Raw genomic sequence first — 26,632 nt, 5'->3', positions numbered from 1 at the left:
GTCCTAATGTTCCCTGGGCCAAAACCATGCTGCAAGGCCTGGCTCATCAGCAGTGTACCACCCAAGACTGGAAAAGTTTAACTAAGGCTGAGCTTCCTGGCCCCCTGTATCTCAAATTGTGTGCCTTTTTAAATGAGGAGTGCCGTGCCCAGGCTGAGAGGAACCAGGCTGTTAATCTCTCAGTCCCTGTGATTTATGAGATGCTAATGTGATTAGTATTTTAAAGGAATGTTTAAAAGTTTATCTCCTTATAATTTGGTTTCATGCTACTTTGCAATTGGAAGTATTTTAGAAAAAGAAGGAAACTAAGTCCAGACTTAGACTTTTGGTGCACTGATGATGTTTGTAGTTCTTTTTATTTTTATACTTTTATTGTAATTAAAAAAAGGGTTACATGATATTTGCCAGATAGAGGGTGCATTAATTCACATACCTTTTAACATGTCTTGGTACCCACCCATTACCCTCCCCCCACACCACCCCACCCATCTTGGTTAGAAATGTAAGCAAAAAAATGTAAGCAAGATTTTGTTTTAATTGTTTTGTTTTAGCAGCACTGAGATCTGAACTGAGTACCTCAAGCTTTCTAGGCTAGTGCTTTACTACCTCCATCTCTCAAGCATGCTCATATGGACTGATTCACCTTACCTAAACAAAACATTTCCATTTTTTGTGGTCAATCCTTTCTCCTATCCGTTCCCCCTAAAAACCACCCAACCCATTTTTGTCCATAAAATTTAATCTTTGAAAGAAACCTAGCTTATACAGTCTCTGAGTCTTGCTGCTTTAGCTTGTATAAAGTATTTGAGATCCTGTCAATATGACTGCCTTTTATCAATAGTGGAATCTTCTTATATATAATAGTATTCAAACAGGATAAATAAATCAAGTTTGGTAGAGACAAGAGACAAAACAACTTAAAATCTAGAGATAATGAGTGACATTAAATATTCCCAATCATTTGAAGACAAAAATAAATGCATTAATGACATTGTAATGTATTTTATTGTATATGTTCACTTTTTTTGCAAAGGTTGTTTTGCATAGACATACACAGTAAAATATTTTCTATAGTCAAACTAATTGACATCTCAGTCATCTCATAAGATGGAAAACCAAGCCATGACAGGAGCTACAGCCACAATCACTCATGAACAAAAGCTTCACTGGGCAGAGGATCCACACTGGCAGATATTTATTTCCAGTGCTTTAAATATGTGATTTGAATTAAATATGTAATTCCTTGACTTTATAATTGCTATTGAAAAGTCTGCAATTACTCTGATAAGTGTCCCTATATAAATGATCTATCTTTTATATATAGTCTTTATAGACACACACACATATATGTAGACAGATACATGATAGACAGATAGCAATTTATCTATAAATGAATATATATCTACTATATATATATATATATATATATAAACATTGTGTGGGGGGTTAGCTTTGGGCAACATTTACAAGAAATAAAGAAGGAGAGGAAGATAAAATGTGTGAAAGAGGTGAGCAGTACAAGAAGGGTTGTGCCCGTGTATGAAGGCAGCAAAATAAAATTCACTGAATGCTTACCTGGGGATGGAGAAAAGAGAAAGCAAGCAGCCTAATCTGTTAAAAGTATAGTATGTGCATGTATGAAATACCAAAGTGAAATCTCTTTGAAAAAAATAACACATACTTTTAAGATGACAAAATGGAAAATATCCATCCTCTAGGACAGAAGTGTGGGAGATGGAGTAAGAAGAGACTGAATATTGAAATATTTTATGTCCATGTGAAAAAAAAATGAAACAAGCAAATCTGTTAAGATTGGTTTTGTGAGAGGGGAGAGGAAATAATGGGGGAGGGAAGGTAGAGGCTGAATCTGATTAAGGTACTCAATATGTATTTATGGACATGTCAAAATAAAATCCCTTGAACAAACTTTAAAAAGAAAAGAAAAAAAGGAAACACTATGACCACCTAATATATGGAAAAATACTTCTTTTCTCTTCTACTACTTAGCATGTTTTCTTGTTCCCCAGATTACATTTAAGCATTATAACTGCCAGAACAATACTCAGTTTTGTATGCATCTGTGTGTTTGTGCATATGTGTATGTGTCTGTGTCTATGTGTGTGCCTGTGTGTGTGTGTGTGTGTTTGTAGTACAAGTCTCCACATTGTAGCTAAAAATCCATTATTGGAGAACAATACATTGGCATTTATTCTATTTTTCAATGTAATATTTATAGGGTGTGGTTTTTTAATAACAGAATCTGAATCACCCAGTGTTTAAGTCAACTTGCAATACTAGCGGTCATAACTTGGCTTGATTTGTGCACTACCAGAGAATTATTTAAAACAATAAAAAATAATCTATGATTTCCCCCAACAAGCACAACTGGGTCCCCACAGAATTTTAATCACCTTTGCCGTACGCATGCGAGGTAAACACTCTTCATTCTCCTCTTGAGACATTGTCCCATGACAGCTTCAGGACTGTAGAACTCTTGACATTTCTAATCCCATATGACTCCATTTGGCCTTATACCAAAGGGAATACCCCAAGAACTGCTTCCTCTTCAGCCCTTCATTATTCATCTGCTAGTTAATAGCTGTGTAGTGCTCACAAGTAACTTCTTCCCTAGGTGCCATATTTCTAAGGATGTGACCATTACCAGAAGGAAATAATAATAGGTTTACAGACATTTACTTTCTCATCACAGCAACATCAGATTCAGGGAAGATACTTGTGACTCTAACTGTCTAGTATTTCCTCTATGTAAATGAGATTCAAGATCAGTCAGGTTGAGAAATTTACCTTTTCTTTTGATATTGTGTTTACTTATCTTTAACCTCCAGGCAACTGAAGCACTACTGTAGATTTTTGTTGATAGTGAAGAAGATCCTTAGATAGATTGGCTTCCATAACTGAAGTAGATTAAAGTACTTTGCATTTATCAATGCAACACGGATAAATAGTAAAGACAACACAGAAATGCAGACCCGAGGAGTTTAAGAGAAGAAAAGTTAAAAGGAATTAAAAGACTTGTCTAAGAACACGGAACAACAGATCAAGGACTAGAATATGTATTATCTGATTGCAAGGCCAATCTGCTCCTGGAGACATCTAAACTTTCTTGTAAGATGCTAAGAAGAGTCCCCAAAGAAAGATAATTTCCTTCTTTCAAAGACTGAATTTCTGATCGTGTATGCTGTATCTTAGGGGGGAAGGTAAGTTTCTAGTTTATTGAGAGTTTAGACTTCAGTGTTTCACTAATTTCATAAATATGTATATATATATGTATATATATATATATATATATATATATCCAGTCCTGGGCTTGAGATCAGAGTCTGAACACTCTCATTGGGCTTTCTCATGCCTAGACTTCTACCACTTGAGCCTCAGCACCACTTCTGACTTTTTTTTTCCTATGTATGTGGTACCGAGGAATCAAACCTGGGTCTTGGGGCATGCTAGGCCAAATTCCCAGCCCCAAATTTCTTATATTTTATGCAATAAAATCAGAGGTCGTACATTTGAACACCAAGAAAATCCTATGAAACATATAGATAGATAAATATGGATAGAGATAGATGGATATGGATAGCGATAGATAGGAGACAAGAAAATATAATAGGATCATACATCTTCCTTTGCCAAACACAAACTTATATGATTTTTAAATCATTTCATGTTTATGAACCATTGCAATCTCAATCTTATTTCTCAAACAAAAGATAAACATTGTCTTAACTAATAAACACAGCCGTGTTGAGAGGATCAAATAAAATATAACGTAAAATAATATTATAATTCAAAATATAACAATAATATGTTTTGAATGACTGCATTTAATAAGAAGGAATAAATCAAACTTCTTGATAGTCACAAATTCACTGACATGGAGAGGTATAACATTACAAGAGATAAAATTAATGATGATGAAATGCTCAAATTGTGTTTCCTAATTCTGCACTAATGACTTTTAAAATCAGTTTTGTAATCATAGTATGAACTATTTCTGTACTACAGTGCAAATATTTTAGTCAGCAACCTCAAAGTTATAACCAGATGGAAAAGATATGTTTATTCCATGAGGGGAATAAGAACAGCAGGTTAATATTTACTGATTTGAATGTTTTTTTCATTCTGAAAAGCATCCCAAGGCTAGGAAATGTGTCCTGTGCATTACTGAATATCAAGGAACTATGCTGTGTATCATACAGATATTGTTTTTACAGAGAAAAGGAAAGAGGGCCGCCATCCAGCACTTTATGTGGCTCTATTGGTGTTATAAATGAGTAATGTCCCATTTTAACTATTCAAAGATTGTATGTATGTGTGTGTATGTGTGTGTGTGTGTGTGTGCGCGCGTGTGTGTGTGTAGTGTAAAGATGTAAGATCTTTTTTTTAATTTTATTGTCGGGGTGATGTATAGAGGGGTTACATCAGGAGTGTGTACATTAATTCTTGAACATTGTTACCCCTTTCCATGTTTTTCTCCCATTTTTCGTCCCCCACCACCTCCCACTAATCTTGTTTTTCCCTTATCTTTTCTATTTCAAATAAACAAATAAGATTATGTACAATGCACCAGGTACCACATTCAGATATAATAAAAAACATAAGACAAACCGTAAGGGGAAAAGAAAAGAAATAGTATCACTAAATCTAAGGAAGTGGGACATAGATAAATGGAACGATAAATAGAAAGCCCACAGAGTGGGGAAAGATCTTCATTTGCCAAGATGTAGGATCTTTTATTCAACATAGATCCACAAAGATAGGTTATTAAGACAAAGCCACCTAAACAATTTCCTATATTTTATTACCAAATTCATGATTTACAAGTTAGCCTTTATGATAAAAATCACTCAGTGAGTTATCAATTAATACCAAAGAATTACTATGAGGTAACAAGTCAACAGAAAAAATAGGTTTAAAGTTCATATTTCATTATCATAGAGAGCTAAGAAGCTCCTTCAAACGAATATTTTTCTCTCACCTCTGCTAAACACTTCACTCCACAAGGTGGCTGCTTCAATTTTTGTTAGTGTGCAATCTTTCCTTTAGTAATCTTATTTAATCTTGTTTAGGCCAGATGAAACTGACAACATAGTTCAGAGTTAAATAAGTTATTGACCCTGTCCTGGGTGCAGGGAACTTGTGTACACAACTGTTTATGTACACGAATGGGTAAAAATATTCAAATTCAGTGAGATGATCTTATTCCCAGATTTCCCATTCTATGGCATTTATAAAAATCAACAGCATGCAATCATTATTGATGTCTCTTTCTCTCTCCTGGCCATCTTATAGCAGGAAATTCAGTCAAATCAACATTGAAATGTCATACTACATGTCAGACACCAAGGACACTGCATCTCTAAGTTAACAACTTGCTGAAGTAATAAAGTTTAAAAATAGTAATTGTTTTAGATATATCATTATTTGGACTATGTAGGCTTCTATGGTTCTCTCAGCCTAGTAAATTATACATCCTGTGTAATATGTTTACTATAAACATAAGGTAAGTTATTTCTAGACAATCTGTTTACTTAAGGGATTATGATGGATAATCTTCAAAATCATTCACTCTGCAATGATCTACAAAAATATGACACTGCAAATATATGATGCAAACAAGAGCAACACAACTTCTTCAACATTGAGATGAATTTAGGGGCATGACATGTATTGAATAAGAAGTGGCTGATATAGATTCTAAACAAAGGGAATGGCAAAGACGTTGCACTAAATTATAGTTCACTGTGATAATTAAGTGCTCATGACACATATAAGAGGCAAAACCTTTCAGAGTAACATTAGTGTAATTTCACCTTCATTTTACTATGCCATAGAATGAATGCTGTGTCCTACCAAAATCCATATACAGAGATTCTAACCTCGAGGACTAAGACAGAGAGAACTATTCTGGTTAGGATAAGTGCCGTAATAAAAAGAGAAGTCAAAGACCTAGTTAGACCTTCTTGCTTTATGCGATAGGGTAAATGTGCCATATGGATGGGGAAGTGGGGAAACTTCAGGCAAACTATCTGCCAGAATACTATCTTGTATATCTCAGGCTTGAGAAGTAATAAATAATGGTATCCTATTTAGAAGGCACTTTCAAGGCTCAAAATAAAAGCATAGCTGTATGATATTATTAGACTATATTCCAGGTTATGAGTTTCATTATCATTAGTACCACAAAAACAACAACTAAGCTAAACCAAAAAGAGAAAGAAAAACAAAAGAATCTAATGGAGCAATAGGTAATTCTAGTTTGGTATAAAAAGGCATGTCTATCTGTTTAAGGAATCAGAATAAGAAGCTTGATTTCTTCCAGATGTTTTCCAGTAATTATTCTGAAATTCTACATTTTTTTCAACCTCAGTGTGGTTCTCCACCTTATTAGAGGAATGAGACACACCATCACCAAAACAATATTCTCTGAAAAAGTGTGTAACCAAAACTCATGTGGTTAGCAACCCATACTTCAGAACAGGAGTCCGAGAAGTAAGTAAATGCAATTCTGCACTTGGCATAGGACATCAAGCTGACAGAGCCCAGCAGTGTTTCTTCAAGTCATCATTTGACTCTCCTTTCTCATGGCCACAAGCTAGCCACCTACCCTACAATGGAGAACAGCACAGAAGTGACCCAGTTCATTCTTGTGGGGCTAACAAATAAGCCAGAACTCCAAATCCCCTTCTTCCTCATCTTCTTCCTGATCTTCCTCTGCACTCTGACTGGGAACCTGGGAATGATGGGACTGATCGCTCTGGACTCTCGTCTCCACACCCCCATGTACTTGTTCCTCAGTAACTTATCCCTGGTGGACTTTGCGTATTCCTCAGCTGTCACCCCCAAGGTGATGTCAGGACTCCTCACAGGAGACAAGGTCATGCCCTACAACTCCTGTGCCTCCCAGTTCTTCTTCTTTGTTGGCTTCATCACCACTGAGAGCTTTCTCTTGGCCTCCATGGCTTATGACCGCTATGCAGCAGTGTGTAAGCCCCTGCATTACACCACCACCATGACCACACACAAGTGTGCCAGTCTGACCACAGGCTGCTATATCTGTGGCTTCCTGAATGCCTCCATCCATACTGGGAACATTTTCAGGCTCTCCTTCTGCAAAGACAATGTGGTTGATCACTTTTTCTGTGATGCCCCTCCCCTCTTAGCCCTCTCATGCTCAGATACCTCCATTAGTGAGATGGTTATTTTTTTTTGTAGTGGGTTTCAATATTTTCATTTCTATTCTAGTCATCTTGGTCTCCTACCTGTTTATTTTTGTCACTATCTTAAGGATGCGCTCATCTGAAGGACGCCAGAAGGCCTTCTCTACCTGTGCCTCCCACCTCACTGCAGTCTCCATCTTCTATGGCACAGTCATCTACATGTACTTACAGCCCAGCTCCAGTCATGCTATGGGCACTGACAAAATGGCATCTGTGTTCTACAGCATGGTGATTCCCATGCTCAACCCAGTAGTTTACAGCCTGAGGAACAAAGAGGTGAAGAACGCCTTCACCAAGGCTGTGGGGAAAGCAAAATCTTCTATAGCACTCCTGCTTTAGTTGTTTAGAATCTATAAGGTTGTTTCACCCACCTCACCAATAACCTCACTTGAGGTTATGTCCCTATTCTACCCACATATTTTTATTTAATACAATAATTTTCCCAGCTAATTCCTAGAGTCCAGGAAGTAAAAGCCTTAAGACTAGAGGGCTAGAAATAATAATCTAGAACTACTAAAAAAACATAGAATGATTTTTAAAATCCCTTTTTAAAAGCCGGGCATGGGGGCTGACACCCATAATCCTAGCTACACAGGAGACTGAGATCTGAGGATGGCTGTTTGAAGCCAGCCCATTCAGGAAAGTCCACGAGACCCTTGTCTCCAATTAAAAACCAGAAAACTGAAACTGGAGCTGTGACTCAAAGTGACAGAGCACTAGTCTTAGTGAGAGAAACTCTGGGACACCACTGAGGCCCTAAGTTCAGGCACAATAACAGACAAAAAAAGTAAGAATTAATTCAAGGTATTCATAGGCTCGATTTCAGGTTTAGAGTAGAAAATACAGCAATTATTCCAGTGTGTGAGAATGCACACTTAGTAAAAAAAATAATTTGACTGAATTTATGGAATTTGAACATAAAAATTACTAAAACAATATATAAATATAAATTACTGAATACTTTCAAAAATACCCATTTTAATGTTTCTATCATTTTAAACTAATTAACTGGCTTCATTGATGTATATAAATAGGATCCAAAGATGGATTATGGTGTGTATTTCAATACATAAATAAAGCCTGTCCTGATCAAATTAAGTCTATAATATTCACCTTTCTTTATCACTCCTTACATCTTTAACATATATGTTCTGTCTTGCAGATTTTCAAAACAATGTCTATTCATAGAACTAATAATAACCTATTTTGTTTCTATATTAAAACATCAGAGAGGGCTCAATTAAATAACCTAATAATAGACCTCAAATATTATACTAGAAGCAAATCACACAAAAATTCTGTGGCAGAAATAAGTAATGAAGAAAAGAGAATCCATTAATGAATTAGAAACTAAAGATAGAAAAGCAGCCAATGGGAAAAAAAAGTTCTCTTATCCCCACAGTTCAAATATTGGGGGGAGTCAATGGAGAAAAGCATTAAGTAATATACTTGTTAAATGGACAGAATTTATGTTCCCATCTTCTAAGGTTTAAGTGAAATTGGAGCCATAAAGGCCACACAATGGCTTATTTGGAGTATTTCTTAAAAAAAAAATAATTCCCACATCTCCCTCACAGAACTTCTTCATCATTAAAGCTCTACAGATATGAGAAAGCATTGGTGGGAGTCCTTTTGAGGGAACTGTGTCCCAAAAGTTCTGTTGCTTTAGAAACACCATCATATAGACACCTGTTTAGATTCCCATTTGTCCCAGTAGCAGAAGGAGCCCAAGAACAAGAGTCTCTTTGACCTCTGTAGAGTTAGATCCTTAGTCGGTTAAGAGTTGATTAGCAACCACAGTTTCCTTCTGCCTAAAGTAACATATCCCTAAGAGCCTCCAACAACGTCTAGAGGGAAAATCAGAAAATGGGTTATAATTACCATAATCACCCTTTGACAAATAACCAGGCTTCATGAGGATTTACTTCCTTCTGGAAGAATCAGTCATTCAGGAAGGATCCTGTGGGTGCTACCTGTTTAATATTCTCTTTTAACATATGAGGATGTTGAGTTTCATAGAGATGAAATGGCTTATCTAAAAAGACAGAATGGCAGAAGTAGGGCTAGGATTTGCATTCCGCTGATGGCATTGCCAATAGTATTATTGTCCACCTTTGCCTGCTTGTAGGAAATTGACAACTACTGACAAGACCCTGGAAAGTCCTTGGGTAAAGAGGTTGGCCTTCTGTCAAGAACTGAATTTCTCACCTGAAGCCTGAGCCGTGAATGAAGGGACTGAACTCTCGTGTGTATGACTCCAAAAAGAAGGTAGACGTTCAAGAAGTCCACTGGGGCAGGACGTTGCAGGGGCAGAGGGAAGCCAAAAGATAGCACCTGGGAGGCCATTTCTTCTTCACTTATTGAGAATTTAGGCTTATATGTTTTACTATTCCATATGTATCACTCAATCAGGAAGTATACACCACCAACAGGCTTAGGGCTCTGTTTCTCTTACAGTCTTCAAACATTGGTTCCATGCCACCATGAAGCCTGGAGCCTCAGCAAAACTATTCAGAAACACTCTTTTTTTTTCTTCCATAAGCTCCATTTATATCCTCTATCTTTCTACCAATCTACATAATGGTGCCCTAGGAATCTCCAGCCTGGCTTATTCCTGCTTTAAACCTCCAGAAAAAATTCCTATTACATAGGATCCTAATGGTACATGGTTGTATCTGAGATAATGGAAGGAACAAAATACCTTTTGTTCTTTTTTTAGTAAAGCTGGCCTCGACATCAGAACGACTGTCTCATTGAACTCCAGACTTAGATCAAGGCAAGTATGAACTGTGCACTTATAACTAGAAAGTAAATTCACCCAAGGACGTTTATTACTTTTCCATTATGGCTTCAGATTCCTGATTCCTCCCCTGAAGCAGATGAATTAGAGTTTGGGATGGACAGCTATTTTCTCATGGTCCTTTTTCCTCTGCCATTTCTCTCAACTTTTCAGCAGCTACTCTATACCTTCACTGATGCCTCTGTCTGCTCCTCTTCCTCCCATCTTTAGAATATGGTCAACATGTGTTACCCAAATAAACACTTAGTTAAAAGGAAGACTGCTTCTAATATACCATTGAGCCCTGCATAGAAGGCCCGCTTTTTATAGAGGATTTTGAAAAACAGACATTGTAAAACTGAAATAAAACAGAGCAGCCATACCAATTGAGCTCACCACCTGCTTGTCATTTGTTATTGTGACTCGCCTTTCTCATGGCCACAAGCTAGCCACCTACCCTACAATGGAGAACAGCACAGAAGTGACCCAGTTCATTCTTGTGGGGCTAACAAATAAGCCAGAACTCCAAATCCCCTTCTTCCTCATCTTCTTCCTGATCTTCCTCTGCACTCTGACTGGGAACCTGGGAATGATGGGACTGATCGCTCTGGACTCTCGTCTCCACACCCCCATGTACTTGTTCCTCAGTAACTTATCCCTCGTGGACTTTGCCTATTCCTCAGCTGTCACCCCCAAGGTGATGTCAGGACTCCTCATAGGAGACAAGGTCATGCCCTACAACTCCTGTGCCTCCCAGTTCTTCTTCTTTGTCGGCTTCATCACCACTGAGAGCTTTCTCTTGGCCTCCATGGCTTATGACCGCTATGCAGCAGTGTGTAAGCCCCTGCATTACCCCACCACCATGACCACACACAAGTGTGCCAGACTGACCACAGGCTGCTATGTCTGTGGCTTCCTGAATGCCTCCATCCATACTGGGAACATTTTCAGGCTCTCCTTCTGCAAAGACAATGTGGTTGATCACTTTTTCTGTGATGCCCCTCCCCTCTTAGCCCTCTCATGCTCAGATACCTCCATTAGTGAGATGATTATTTTTTTGTAGTGGGTTTCAATATTTTCATTTCTATCCTCATCATCTTGGTCTCCTACCTGTTTATATTTGTCACTATCTTAAGGCTGAGCTCATCTGAAGGACGCCAGAAGGCCTTCTCTACCTGTGCCTCAAACCTCACTGCAGTCTCCATCTTCTATGGATCAAGCATCTTCATGTACTTACAGCCCAGCTCCAGTCATGCTATGGGCACTGACAAAATGGCATCTGTGTTCTACAGCATGGTGATTCCCGTGCTCAACCCAGTGGTATACAGCCTGAGGAACAAAGAGGTGAAGAATGCCTTCACCAAGGCTTTGGGAAAAGCAAAATCTTCTATAGCACTCCTGCTTTAGTTGTTTAGAATCTATAAGGTTGTTTCACCCACCTCACCAATATCCTCACTTGAGGTTATTTGCCTATCCTACCCACCTATTTTTTTTAACAAAATAATTTTCCTAGCCAATTCAAGTCCAGGAAGTAAAAGCCTTAAGACCAGAGAACTAGAAACAATAATTGGCAATCTTTCAGAAACATAGAATAATGATTTTCAAAGTCCCATTTTAATGACATGCTCATTCAAACTCAAACATGTGCATATATAATAATATGTAAACATGAACACTTGCCACAATGCACCACTCATGAAAATCTCATGTTACTTTTTTTTGTGTCATGGGGACTGAAATCAAGGCCTAAGTGCCATTCCTGATTTTTTCTAGTGCTCTATCACGTTGAGCCACAGCTGGTCTTTCAGTTTTCTGGTGTTTAATTGTAGTGTCATGAACTTTCCTGAATGGGATGGCTTCAAACAGCAATCCTCAGATCTCATTCTCCTGTATTGCTGGGATTACAGGAATGATTCATGGGCAATCTGTCATGAATAAATATGGTTAATTATAACTATAAAAGTTATCTGAGCTGGGTGACACTGTCTATATGTTAAACTAATTAACTAGGTTGATCAATGCATATAAATAGGATCCATTGATTGTTTATGGTATTTCAATGCATGAATGAAATTTCTTACATCTCTAACATGTGTGCTGTTGTTCATATTTTCACATAGAAAAATGTGTAATTGTTGGGGGAAGTGGCTCACACCTGTAATCTAGCTATTCAGGAAGCTAAGGTCTGAGGATCGTGGTTCAAAGCCAGCCCAGGCACTAAGGTCCATGAAACTCTTATTTCCAATTAATCACCAGAAAAGCAGAAGTGGCTCTGTGGCACAGGGGTTGGGGCATTAGCCTTGAGCTGAAGAGCTCAGGGACAGTGCCCAGGCCCATAGTTTAAGCCCCACAAGCAACAAAAAACTTGTGATTATTCTCCCAACAGATGCTGGAGTGGATGTGGCCAGGACGGATCACTACTACAGTGTTGGTGGTTGTGCATACTCATTCAACCACTATGGAAAGCAGTATGACAGTTCCTCAAAAGACTAAACATATTTCAAATAACTAATACAAAAAAATTCAATACATCAGATAACAAAATGAGATACTATAACAATATGAGATAACCAAGGGACAGCAAAGGAGATGAGAGACAACATACTACATTAAGGACAACAATCATTCATTATATGGCTTTTGTTTCAATATCCTGGAGGTCCTTTCAATTAGCTTCATACTATATGGCCTTATGTATCAAGATTTTGCTCTATTGCAGATCTCGTCTAGTAGAGCCCAAGGTTTCTACTGATTATGACGAATGAGGGAAACCATTGAGCCTAAGTTCCTTTGAGTCTGGCTTACTTCACTTAATACGATTTCTTCTAAGTCTTTCCATTTCCTAACAAATGGGCAATGTCATTCTTTCTGACAGCAGCATAGACTTCCATTGTGTACAAATACCACAAATTGTTGATCCACCCATCAACTGAGGGACATCTAGGTTGGTTCTATATCTTTGCTATGGTGAATAGTGCTGTGCTAGTGGGTTTAGTATGTCCTTGTTTCTGGATGGTTGGGTAAATGCCAAGTAGTGGAATTGCTGGGTCATAGGGGAGTTCTATGTTTAGCCTTTTGAGGCACTGCCACACTACTTTCCATAGTGGTTGAATTTGATAGGGAAGGGGGGAAAACCAAGATGGGTGGAGGGTGTGGAGGGGAGGGTAGTGGGTACCAAGACATGTGAAAGGGTATCAATGTATGTGAATTAATGCACTTTCTATCTGGCAAATATCATGTAACCCTTTTACTAATTACAATTTAAAAAAAGAAAAAAAAGACTAAACATAGAGCTCCCCTATGACCCAGCAATTCCACTACTTGGCATTTACCCAGTCGTCCAGAAACAAGGACATACTAAATCCACTAGCACAACGATGTTCATTGCAGCACTATTTGCCATAGAAAAGATATGGAACCAACCCAGATGTCCTCAGTTGATGAGTGGATCAACAAGATGTGGTATTTGTACGCAATGGAATTCTATGCTGCTGTCAGAAAGATGGCATTGCCCCATTTGTTAGGAAATGGAAAGACTTAGAAAAAATCATATTAAGTGAAGTAAGCCAGACTCAAAGGAACTTAGGCTCAATGGTCTCCCTCATTTGTCATAATCAGTGGAAACCTTAGGCTCTCCTAGCAAAGATTTTAACAATAAAACAAAATCTAGATACATAAGGCCATATAGTGTGATACTAAATGAAAGGACGTCCAGGATATAGAAACAAAAGCCATATAATGGGTGATTGTTGTCCTAATGTACTATGTTATCTCTCATCTCTTTTGCTGTCCCTTTTGGTTATCTCATATTGTTACAATATTCACCTTTTTATCTGATATATTCTATATGTACTTACTTCGTTATTTGAAATTGGATAGGGAAGGAGGGAAATCAAGATAAGGGGTGGGAGGGGGATGGAAATGGGCACTATGACATGAGAAAGGGTATCAATGTTTGTGAAATAATGCACCTTCTGTCTGGTGAATACAATGTAACCCTTCTATTAATTACAATAAAAATACATGGAAAAAATTTGTTTTTATTCATAGTAACAATAATAATCTATTTTGTTCCTACATTAAAATATCAGAGCAGGCTCAGTTAAATAACCTAATGCTGCACCTCAAATTATTATGCTAAAAGCAAGTGAAGTGGAAATTTTATAGGCAGAAGGAAATAATAAATAAAAGATAATACACTCATGAAATAGAAGCTAAAGATAGATAAATGGACATTGACTCAAGTTCTCTAAGTAGCTAATCAGGATTAACAGCCCTTTAAGTACATTAATCAAGAAAAACAAGACTTGTTTTATGCAACCCACTTGTTCTCACTGTGATTTTCTTTTTTGTAATTTTTTATTGTTATTATAAATGTGATGTACAGAAGGTTACAAGTAAAGAGTCCATTTCTTTTTGGACAACGTTATCTTCCCACTTGACTTTCCTAGTCACCGTGTTTTCAAAGGGGCAAAATAATCAGAGTACAATAAAATGAAGGAGAATAGAGGTAATTTTCAATTTATTCACAGATTACCACAAAGTTTCAGACCACCTACAAACTAAACTGAGAAGCCAATAATGTACACTTTTCTCTCCACTAAATCCTTTGAAAATGTGGAGACTGGACACTCATTTTGCTTTAGTTATATTTTATTTTTCATCTCTTCTATAGTCTTTTACCCTTTTTTCCCTCATTACTTTCTCTGTCCCTTCCTTGCATCAACCAGACTTTTATGATGAGCTTTTTTATTTTCTGTTGCGTGTGAAGAACATGTCCACTCCATTTAAGTCTTCATTTTAGCACTACCCTGCATGGCTAAGGCCTTTTTGGCCTCCTTTATGAATTAGTAACACTCTAGTATCAAGCATTTGACACAGACAGTAAATTACTTGTTCTCTTAAGTCCATTTACAATAGGTCCTTACCCTCGTAGGGCTGAATAACTTCACAATGCTTTGGTTTCTAATGAAGTAACTGAGACACAGATGCACAGTAGAAGGCTTAGGAAAACTGGAGCAGAAGAGACATGCATAGCCATCAGAAGAGGTTCATTTTGCTATCCGCCTTGGTCTCTTGGAACAGTTCTGCACTGCCCCACTTTTGCTCCTAAACAGTGTTGTTCTCCTCCAAATTACCCCAACTGCACCTCGTCATTCATCAACTACACCTAACCTCAAGTCAAATAGGGTAGACACAGAATGACACATGTGACATTCTCTCTGTCACAAGCGGATGTTGAAGAAAAAGTTGTCCTGCCAGTTAAAATAGTGATAATTTCACATTTGAAAGAAGATGGAGTAGATTTAAAAAAGAAAGTCTAGATTTAATGAAGGCATGAATATATTTATTAATATCACCCACAATTAAGCATTAGTAATAAGTACCAGTATCAGACGGAATTCTACTAATTCATATACACATAAACTCATATTAGTTAAAAATTTCAACCACTAAGGAAAGCAGTATGGCAGTTCCTCAAAAGACTAAACATAGAACTCCCCTATGACCGAGCAATTCCACTACTTGGCATTTACACACTCATCCAGAAACAAGGACATACTAAATCCACTAGCACAACAATGTTCATTGCAGCACTATTTACCATAGCAAAGATATGGAACCAACCTAGATGTCCCTCGGTTGATGAGTGTATTAACAAGATGTGGTATTTGTACACAATGGAATTCTATGCTGCTGTCAGAAAGAATGACATCGCCCCATTTGTTAGGAAATGGTAAGACTTAGAAAAAATCATATTAAGTGAAGTAAGCCAGACTCAAAGGAACTTAGGCTCAATGGTTTCCCTCATTTGTCATAATCAGTAGAAACTTTGGGCTCTCCTAGCTGAGATTTGCAATAGACCAAAACCTTGATACATAAGGCCATATAGTATGACGCTAAATGAAAGGACCTCTAGGATATAGAAACAAAAGTCTTATAATGAATGATTGTTGTCCTGACGGTACTATGTTATCTCTCAGCTCTTTTGCTGTCCCTTGGTTATCCCATACTGCTACAGTATCTCACTTTGTTATCTGATATATCTGATATATTTGTATTTGCTTATTTGGAATTGGATAGGGAAGGGGGGAAAACTAGAGGAAGGGTGGTAGTGGGGGTGAGGGAAGTGGGTACCAAGACATGTGAAAGGGTATCAATGTATGTGAATTAATGCACCTTCTCTTTGGCAAATATCATGTAACCCTTCTATTAATTACAATAAAAAATCTTAAATAAAAATTTAAATTTTAATCTTACTGAAGGTATTATTGTTGAAGAGTCTGCCATTTTCTCCAGTGTATGCTTTTGGCTCCCTCCAACAAAGGATATGATGACTGTAGTGCATTAGAGTTTACATCCAAATACATATAAAAATGCAGTCTGAGATAACACAGCAGGTGCTATTTGACAAAAAGGAGGAGATAAAGTTGAGGAATGTGAATCTGAAGGACAGATAGTTTTGTTCCAGGCACTCTGTGTGCTTCTATGGAAGTATCAGAATGAAATATATTCATATTATAAATGCATGATGACTTCAAAATGAAAAATAAATATATGCACTATACTTTTAAAAAGGTAAACAGTTTACAAAGAAAACAAGAAATCCTATATCTTCAGAATAATTCTCATTGTGGTATATTTCTAGATCAGTGTTTTTTGTACTGAACTATAGATTTTGTAAGGGATAGGCTATCATTTCAGACGTGACTGTGGCTATTACATGAAAATGCAGTTTAGAATTGAAATTGAAAATTAGCTTGTGGTGCATCCAAATGTGTTAAAACCCTGAGATGATTTGATTTTCTCAAGTACCTTTCTGAGGGCACTCTTGACCTCCTTGTTCCTCAGGCTGTAGACCACAGGGTTCAGCATGGGAATGACCATTGCGTAGAAAATAGATGCGATTTTGTCTGTGTCCATAGAGTGACTGGCACTAGGCTGGAGGTACATGAAAATGACTGTCCCATAAAATATGGAAACTGCAGTAAGGTGAGAAGTACAGGTGGACAAAGCCCTTTGGTACCCCTTACTGGAGTGCATTTTGAAGATGGAAACAAATATGAAGAGGTAGGAAATCAGTACCACACAAAGAGCACAGAAGACATTGAAGCTTGAAATGAAAATCATAACCATCTCATTCACATGTTTGTCAGAGCAAGAGAGAACCATGACTGCTGGGATATCACAGAAAAAGTGATGGACCACGTTGGGCCCACAGAAGGACAGAGTGAATGTGTTCACAATGAGAACAGAAGAGTTTACAAGAGCATAGATGTAGGAGCCTAGGACCAGATACACACACACACTTGCGGTCATGGTGGTGGTATAATGTAAAGGCTTACACACCGCGGCATAGCGGTCATAAGCCATTAAGGCCAGAATGATATTTTCCATGGAAGCAAAGACTAGAAAAAAGAACATTTGAGAAGCACATGCATGGTAGGATATTACATTTTCTTTTATAAGGAAACCAGCTATCACTTTGGGAGTGGTCGTTGACGAGTATCCAAAGTCTACCATAGAAAGGTTACTGAGGAAAAAATACATAGGAGTGTGGAGATGAGAGCTGAAGACAATTAGCAAGATCATGCCCAGGTTTCCCAAAGCAGTGAGGATGTACATAATGGTGAACACGATGAGCAGTGGAATCTGAAGTTCTGGGCTGTGACTCACACCCTCCAGGATGAAACCCCCCACCTCTGAGTGGTTCATCATGGGAATTACAAACTCCCTGCAACAATAAGAAAGGAGTATTCTTAGCATGGAAAAGAAGTTTAACTCAAGTATGTAAACTCAGTATTATTACATTTATATTCCTGTGATCTAAAGCAAAAAATTTTTATCAAAGCAGTAAGGGGGGGGGAAATCACTTTGATAGATTCAGATTGTGGAAACAACAAAACCACCTTAGAGATCAATCAGCAGATGCACTACTATATGAATAAAGAAGCTGAGAAAAGGTTGTTATATTTGTCTGTGGTCATATATCACACATTTGTGATAAATACTTTCCAAATCATACCATCTGAGGTGATTGTGAGCTTTTTATAAATACAAATGTAAGATGTTCATGTGTTGTCTTCTTGAAGAAATCTACAGAAGTTTAAGTGCATTGGACTGATGTATAGAAATGATCTGGGTTTTATCTCACAAGGAAGGATTTTCCAATACCCATGACCTTAAGAAATTTAATAGAATTTAATTTAACTCAATTCATATATATTTATGGGAACTATGATATTAAAAATCAGTGCTTTGTATGCAAGGACAGTGAGAGATATATGTAAATACTCCTTTTTGCTATTTTACAAATTTGTATCACCTTATCTCCCTACAGACATTTGGGTTTGCAAATTTCTAACAAAGATGATGATTTAACTGAAAACAACTTATAGCATGTGCTATGTTTCACATAAACAACTTTTAAACTGCGGTTTTCATATATTCGTCTTCCTTAGCATAAATTTGAGTCATGCTGGCCTATTTTTTAGGATAAAAAGTTAATTTTAGGGTCCACGAGTATGACCTAGTGTTAGAGAGCTCTCCTAGACTACACGAAGTCCTGGGTGCAATTCCTTGGTACCACATACACAGAAAAAGCCAGAAGTGGTGCTGTGACTCAAGTGGTAGAGTACTAGCCTTGAGAAAGCCCAAGGGCAGTATCTAGGACTTAAGTTCAAGTGCCAGGATTGGCAGAAAGCAAGCAAGTAAGCAAGCAAGAAAGAAAACAAGCAAGCAAGCAAGAGAGAAAGAAAGTTAATTTAAGAAGTTAGATTATTTCCCAAAATTGTGTTGAATATGAAGTAATCCCAGTATCCATAAAGGAAGGATGATTTTACAATATGTGTTCTGAAACTACTACTTTGTAGCTTTTCTATACATGTAACAAAGTGATGTGGCTATGCAGTAAGAGTACTGCAATAAGTAATTTCCAAAAGACATTTCTAAAGTCTCCGGACATGGACTCAAGTTGTTTCCATTTACTAAATCAAACATCAACTGACCTTCCCTGTCTATGTTAAAAATGTGGCCAACTTTTTCATAAATAACACTTTATTTATACTCATGGGGAGTTTTTGCTAGTGGGAGTCCATCCTATTTCCAAGCAAACTGCTCATGAGCTCATCTAAGCAATATTATTAACCTACCTATTATATTCATATATATAGTTCTCATTTAAAAGTAAGGTATCTAAAAGTTTACCTTGCTCCTGGAAAAAATGTACTGGAAGTCCTGACTTTTCAGTCACCTGAAATTCTTCCAGGGGAGAATGTGTCAATTCTTCTGAACATAGTCTCTTTTTCAGGAACTCATAAAAAAAAGAAATGTTTTCATAATTATCACTTACCTTATTCTAAATTCAATTTCTCTATTCATATCACAACCATGTCTGTGTACTTTACAGAATTATGACTGTGTGAAACAAATGAAGTCTGTTGGGGCCGGGAGTTTGGCCTAGTGGTTAAAGTGCTTGCCTCGCATGCATGAAGACCCGGGTTCGATTACTCGGTACCACATACATAGAAAAAAGCCGGAAGTGGTGCTGAGGCTCAAGTGGTAGAGCTCTAGCCTTGAGAAAGTCCAAGGACAGTGCTCAGGCCCTGAGCTCAAGCCCAGGACTGGCAAAAAAAAAACAAAAAAAAACAAAAAAAACAAATGAAGTCTGTTAATCAGCCCAGTCACAGACTATAACTGCATTACAATTTTAAATATGCATATAATATTAAAATTAAGAAGAATGAAGGAAGGTGTGGGAGGGGATGGAGGGATGAGGAGTTGAAAGTGGTCACATTGATTGCAATACATTGTATTCTTGAACTTCTCTCTTAAATGGCAACTCCTTTAGGCAACTACTTAAAGATGATAACAAAAAATAAAACAAAAAGAAGGGCAGGGAGTTTGACCTAGTGATAGAGTGCTTGCCTAGCATGCACAAAGACCCAGGTTCAATACCTTGGTACCACATACATAGAAAAAAAAAGCTGAAAGTGGTGCTGAGGCTCAAGTGGTAGAACTCTAGCCTTCAGAAAATCCAAGGACAGTGCTCAGACCCTGACCTCAAGCCCAGGACTGCCCCCCCCCCCAAAAAAGACATTGTCAACTTCATTATGGACATAACTTGAGGTTAAGTCATAGTCTTGACATTATGTGATCTAAGGGCAACTTTGGTGTACATAATTCTCCATGAAATATAACTCACTCTTGGTTTTCAGGACAAGGCCCACTTTAATGACAACCGATTTGCCTGCCCTCTTATGAATACAAATCTCCAAATCCCAGCCTTGCAACAAACTTCCCATCTGTGTTTGTATTTTCTAATAGATATCAATACTTCTCATGATACTAAATGCCACCTGATGCTATTTTTCCCAAATATATTTTTTCATTTTGATACTAAATTTGTACTGTGATAACCAAAAGACACCACATGTCTTTCTTCCTACAATATATTTTTTTCAATATGATTTTTATTGTAATTAATGGAAGGGTTACATTACATTCACCAGATGGAAGGACATTACGTCACATACATTGATACCCTTTCTCATGGCTTGATCCCCAATTCCCTCTCCCCACCCTCACCTTCATCCTGTTTTCTCCTTTTCCTATCCAATTTCAAATAAGCAAATAAACATATATCCAATATATCATATAAGAAAGTGAAATACTGTAACAATATGAGATAACCAAGGGAAAGCCAAAGAGATGAGAGACAACATAGTACATTAAAGGACAACAATCACTCATTGTATACCTTTTGTTTCTATGTCCGAGAAGTCCTTTCATTTAGCATCATACTATATGGCCTTAGGTATCTAGGTTTGCTCTATTGCAAATCTCTACTAGAAGAGTCCAAGGTTTCTACTGATTATGGCCAATGAGGGAAACCATTGAGCCTATGTTCCTTTGAGTCTGGCTTACTTCACTTAATATGTTTTTTCTAAGTCTTTCCCTTTCCTTACAAATGGGGAGATGTCGTTCTTTCTGACACCAGCATAGAATTGCATTGTGTATGAATACCACATCTTGTTGATCCACTCATCAACTGAGGGACATTTGGGTTGGTTAAATATCTTTGCTATGGTAAATAATATTAGAATTCCTAGCCGGAGCAATAAGGCAAGAAGCAAGCATAAAGGGCATCCAAATAGGGAAAGAGGAAGTGAAACTCTCCCTCTTTGCAGATGACAAGATTCTGTATTTAAAGAACCCTATAGACTCCCCTCCCAAGCTCCTTGAGCGGATTCGAAACGTTGGAAAGGTAGCAGGGTATAAAGTTAACCCGAAAAAATCAACTGCCTTCCTCTATGCCAACAGTGAGAGGAACGAGGCAACAATCAGGAAAGAAACTCCTTTTCCAAAAGCCTCAAAGAAAATAAAGTACCTAGAAATTAACTTAACTAAGAATGTAAAGGACTTTTTGATGAAAACTTTAAAACCCTGAAAAAGGAAATTAAAACAGAACTGAGAAAATGGAAAAACCTCCTATGCTCCTGGATTGGAAGAATCAACATCGTGAAAATGGCAATGTTGCCAAGGGCTATCTACAAATTCAACGCAATACCCATGAATATCAAAATGTCATTCTTTAAAGAAACAAAAGAGGCAATACAAAATTTCATACGGAATAATAAAAGACCCCGTACAGCAAAAACACTTCTTAGCAGAAAGAACAGCACAGGAGGAATTTCAATACCAAACTTTAGACTCTGTTACAGAGCTATAATTATCAAAACAGCCTGATACTGGCACAAGAACAGGCCTGAAGACCATTGGAATAAAACTGAGGACCTAGATATTAAACCACAGACCTATGGCCACCTAATCTTTGACAAGAGGGCAAAAAAAATAGAATGGAAGAAAGACAGCCTCTTCAACAAGTTGTGCTGGCAGAACTGGTTAAGCACCTGCAGAAAACTAAAGTTGGATCCTTCTTTGTCACCTTGCACTAGAATTAACTCCAAATGGATGAAAGACCTCGAGGTAAAAGCTACACACTGAAAACTTTACAAGAAGGAACAGGAGACACACTATGCCTCCTTGCCACAGGTCAAAACTTTCTTAATAAGGACCAAGAAACACAACAAATCAGAGAAAGGCTGGATAACTGGGATTGCATTAAACTGCAGAGCTTCTGTATGGCAAAGGACATAGCTTGTAAATTAATTAGGAAGCCTACAGAATGGGAGAAGATCTTCACTAACCATACAACAGACAAAGGCTTCATATCTAAAATATATCAACAGCTCAAAAAATTGAATCACTCCAAAACTAATGACCAAAGAAACAACCATCCCATCAAAAGATGGCCAAAGACTTAAAGAGAGTCTTCTCTGAAGAAGAAAAAAGAATGGCCTATAGACATATGAAGAAATGCTCAAGATCTCTGCTCATAAAAGATATGCAAATCAAAACAACTCTAAGATTCCACCTCACTCCTGTTAGAATTGCCAGGAACAAGAAAATTAATAACAACAGATTCTGGAGGGGATGTGGACAGGAGGGATCACTACTCCACTGTTGGTAGGAGTGCAAACTCGTTCAACCACTATGGAAAGCAGTATGGCAGTTCCTCAAAACACTAAACATAGAGCTCCCCTATGACCCAGAAATTCCACTACTTGGCATTTACCCAATCATCCAGAAACAAGGGCATACTAAATCCACTAGCACAAAGATGTTCACTGCAGCACTATTTTCCTCCAATATTTTAATAAAAGACACACATTAACAAAAAAGATGTGTCTTGTAGACATACTGAATCCACTAGCACAATGATGTTCATTGCAGCACTATTTACCATAGCAAGATATAGAACCAACTTAGATGCCCCTCAGTTGATGAGTGGATCAATAAGATGTGGTATTTATACACAATGGAATTCTATGCTGCCATCAGAAAGAACGACATCGCCCTATTTGTAAGGAAATGGAAAGACTGAGAAAAAAATCATATTAAGTGAAATAAGCCAGACCCAAAGGAACATAGGCTGAATTTGTCGTAATTAGTATAAACCTTGGACTCTCCTAGCAGAGATTTACAATGGGGCAAAGCGTAGATATATAAGGCCATATAGTGTGACACTAAATGTAAGGACCTCCAGGATATAGAAACAAGAGGCATGTAATGTATGATTGTTGTTTTTAATGTACTATATTATTTCTCATCTCTTTTGTTGTCCCTTGGTTATCTCATATTGTTACAGTATCTTAACTTTCTATCTGATATATTGTATATATGTTTATTTGTTTATTTGAAATAGGATAGGGAAGAGGGGAAAACAAGATGAGGGGGGGTGGAGGAGGGAAATGGGGACAAAAACATGAGAAGGGGTAGCAATGTTTGTGAAGTAATGAGCAAAAGAGATGAGAGATAACATAGTACCTTAGGAACAACAATCATTCATTATATGGCTTATGTTTCTATATCCTAGAGATCCTTTCATTTAGCGTCATACTATATGTCCTTTTGTATCAAGGTTTTGCTCTATTGCAAATCTCTGCTAGGAGAGCCCAAGGTTTCTACTGATTATGACAAATGAGGGAAACCATTGAGCCTAAGTTCCTTTGAGTCTGGCTTACTTCACTTAATATGGTTTTTTCTAAGTCTTTCCATTTCCTAACAAATGGGGCAATGTCATTCTTTCTGACAGCAGCATAGAATTCCATTGTGTACAAATACCACATCTTGTTGATCCACTCATCAACTGCGGGACATCTAGGTTGGTTCTATATCTTTGCTATGATACCAACAATATCAGCAGCATTGTTCTTTGCCAAACATTATAACAATATCTATTTAAAACTGTGTAACAGGGCTGGGGGGTTGGGGGGAGGGAAATGAAGACCAAGACATGAGAAAGGATATCAATGTAAGCGAAGCAATGTACTTTCTATTTGGTGAATATATTGTAATCCTTCTATTAATTACAATAAAAATATATGAAAAAAAACCTGTAAAACAAGCTGGGCATTGTGGCTCACACCGGTAATCCTAGGTACTCAGGAGGCTGAGATCTGAGGATTGCAGTTCAAAGGCTGCCGGAGCACTAAAGACCATGAGACTCTTATTTCCAGTTAACCACCAGAAAACCAGAAGTGGCGCTGTGGCTCAAAGTGTAGGGCGGTATCTTTGAGCTGAAGAGCTCAGGGACAACATCCCGGCCCAGAGTTCAAGCCCCACGACCAACCAAAAAACAAAACAAAGAAATTGTTACCGTTCCATAAGAGCAGCTCTTTAGAGAGAAATTTGTACTGAGAAATTTGTGCCTTCAAAGACACCTTCTCTGAAACTCTAAATAAAGAATCTCTAATTAAAGAGAATGAAATTCATAAACATTCCATTGATATTTTCACATGAATGAGTTATTTGTTAATATACTTTTCTATATTACATGTTATGTTCCAAATAGTTAATACCAGTAGTTTTTTTCCTGAGACTCTATGAGCAAAATCATTGAAAGTAAAAAAGCAAATATATATGTATACTGGTCTAGACACAAGAAAGCTATTTCATGAAATGCCTTTGTAACTATACATACAAAGAGTATTATATATGTATAATAAAGTATTGTACATGTATTGATTATATTCACCAAAACAGCAGAAACCAAATTAGGCATGAATTTTTCACTGACTTCCATAATCAATTCATCACAGACTGTTCCAACATCACATTTTACAAATGACAGATAAAGACACATTCATGAAACATAAAACCAAAGAGCAAGTCAAACCAAGTATTATATCAACAAATTAATTCAGTTTAATACATTATTATAGAAACTTCTAACATGAATTAGTCTATTTTTTTGCCAGTTATGGGCTTGAGCTCAGGGCCTGAGCACTGTCCTTGGACTTTCTCAAGGCTATAGTTCTACCACTTGAGCCTCAGCACCACTTCTGGCTTTTTTCTATATATGTGGTACCAAGGAATCGAACCCGGGTCTTCGTGCGTGCTAGGCAAGCACTCTAACACTAGGCCAAACTCCCAGCCCCTGAATTAGTCTATTTTTGAATTTGGGTTCTATGTGTTTGTATTTTCTCATTTAGGATAGAAGAGAACAGGAAAAGGTAAAACTGAGATGAGAATGTTTAACTTTTTCTATGTGTGCATGTCCACATATACACACAGGATCATAATATATGTCATATTTATTTCTATAGATTCCGTAGTGAACAAAGCCTAGACCTTTGATCAAATCTTCTAAGTAGTCTGGAAGGGTGTGCATGGGAGTTGGATTCAAAAACACACAACTACATATTTCAAGATATGCTAAAGAAACCAGACACTGTCCAATCAAGGCTTGAGTTCATCTCTTCATTTGTTTTATTTTCCCATTGTCTCAAGAAACATAAACCCTAAACACAAGGATTTATTATTTGAATAAATCACTATTTTATTTTTTCCTGGAATTTGCTACATCAATAAATGTCAAGAACTCATGATATTAGTAAAACCTGGGGTGCTAAACTCTGCATACTGAATGGATAAATGATTGCCACATCCCTTTAATTAGAACTTCTTGTTTTGGCAGCCTGAACATACCACAGAAAGAAACGAACTGGAAACTTACCTTTCACTTGAGGAAGATAATACAACTTCCAACTACAAGTTGACTCACACAAGGCTGTCAAAGCTTCTGTTAAACAAATAGTTTCTTAAAGTCCGGTCGCAAAGATTCAAGTTCTCTGGAGTCAGAGAGGCAGAAGCAAAAGTGATTATTGGGTAGAAATTATGAAATAATTCCCATCACTCAGGGTTGTACTGAGGAAAGAGGGGAGAAAGTCTCCTAATGTACTGCACAACATAATAAGGACACCATTTGTGCCATACAAATCATTTTCAACTGGGAATGTCTTACAAATGTTCCAACTCATACTAATAAAGCAATATGATTAAAGCCTTTTCACAGAATAGCCAAACGTTTACATCAACATCATGAAATTGAAATTAACATCAAAAAGCCTGTGACACCCAGCTTTTGCTCACTTTAAAATGATGTTAAGTGGAGCCATATCGAGATATACAGACCAATCTTGAGATACGAAAGGGATAAATGTGCCAGGCCCATGAGAACTGGTGTCCCTGAGGACAATGACATACGATTTTACTCCAGTCTCAGAAAAACGGCAAAGGAAGCTTCCCCAGAGACCTAGCTCAGTTGGTTGAAGAAGAAAAGCAGTGTATTTACATTTGGTGTTATTGTTTTGTATGTACTTTTGACTTTACATTTTATTCCACTCAAAATACTTTAGTTTTCATGATGTCTTTCTCTAATGTGTTTGTTATTGTTCTCAAAAATATGTACCCACTATCAATCATTACAAACTGTTGGTGGGAATGTAAATCAGTCTATCCATTATAAACATTAAGATGGAGATTCCTGAAAATATTATAAATAGAACTAGATACGATAGAGTTACATAGGGTTGACACGCCAAGCATCACAATCTGCTAACTATATAGAAATATTTGCATACCAATACTTACTGTGATTCATTGACATGGATATGCAAATTCCATTGACACATGTGGACACTAGTGAAAACTGTCTACAGTTTCCATGACGTTTCATGAAATACCTAGGTATAATGTACTCATAAATTGA

General features: G+C 37.3%; 2 protein-coding genes and 1 pseudogene across 3 annotated transcripts; 2 read left to right on the top strand and 1 right to left on the bottom strand.

The window, feature by feature from the left end:
- Positions 1–6,631: 6,631 nt before the first annotated feature.
- LOC150052577 (olfactory receptor 5B12-like) lies at positions 6,632–7,577 on the top strand. The gene is given in 2 exon segments (XM_090348718.1): positions 6,632–7,222; positions 7,224–7,577. Coding segments are annotated over 2 exon segments (945 nt in total).
- Positions 7,578–9,010: 1,433 nt separating this feature from the next.
- LOC150052576 (olfactory receptor 5B12-like) lies at positions 9,011–11,424 on the top strand (annotated as a pseudogene). The gene is made up of 2 exons (XR_016538127.1): positions 9,011–9,506; positions 9,958–11,424. The product of XR_016538127.1 is annotated as an olfactory receptor 5B12-like (transcript).
- Positions 11,425–16,773: 5,349 nt separating this feature from the next.
- On the bottom strand, positions 16,774–17,736 carry LOC150052575 (olfactory receptor 5B2-like). The gene has a single exon (XM_090349156.1). It carries the CDS (start codon positions 17,734–17,736, stop codon positions 16,774–16,776), a length of 963 nt encoding a protein of 320 aa, XP_090205282.1.
- Positions 17,737–26,632: the final 8,896 nt, after the last annotated feature.

Source organism: Megascapheus bottae, chromosome 16 (assembly GCF_031878675.1).
Source record: "Megascapheus bottae isolate mThoBot1 chromosome 16, mThoBot2.hap1, whole genome shotgun sequence".
Taxonomy (NCBI): Eukaryota; Metazoa; Chordata; class Mammalia; order Rodentia; family Geomyidae; genus Megascapheus; species Megascapheus bottae.
This window is presented reverse-complemented; position numbering and strand designations above follow the sequence as displayed.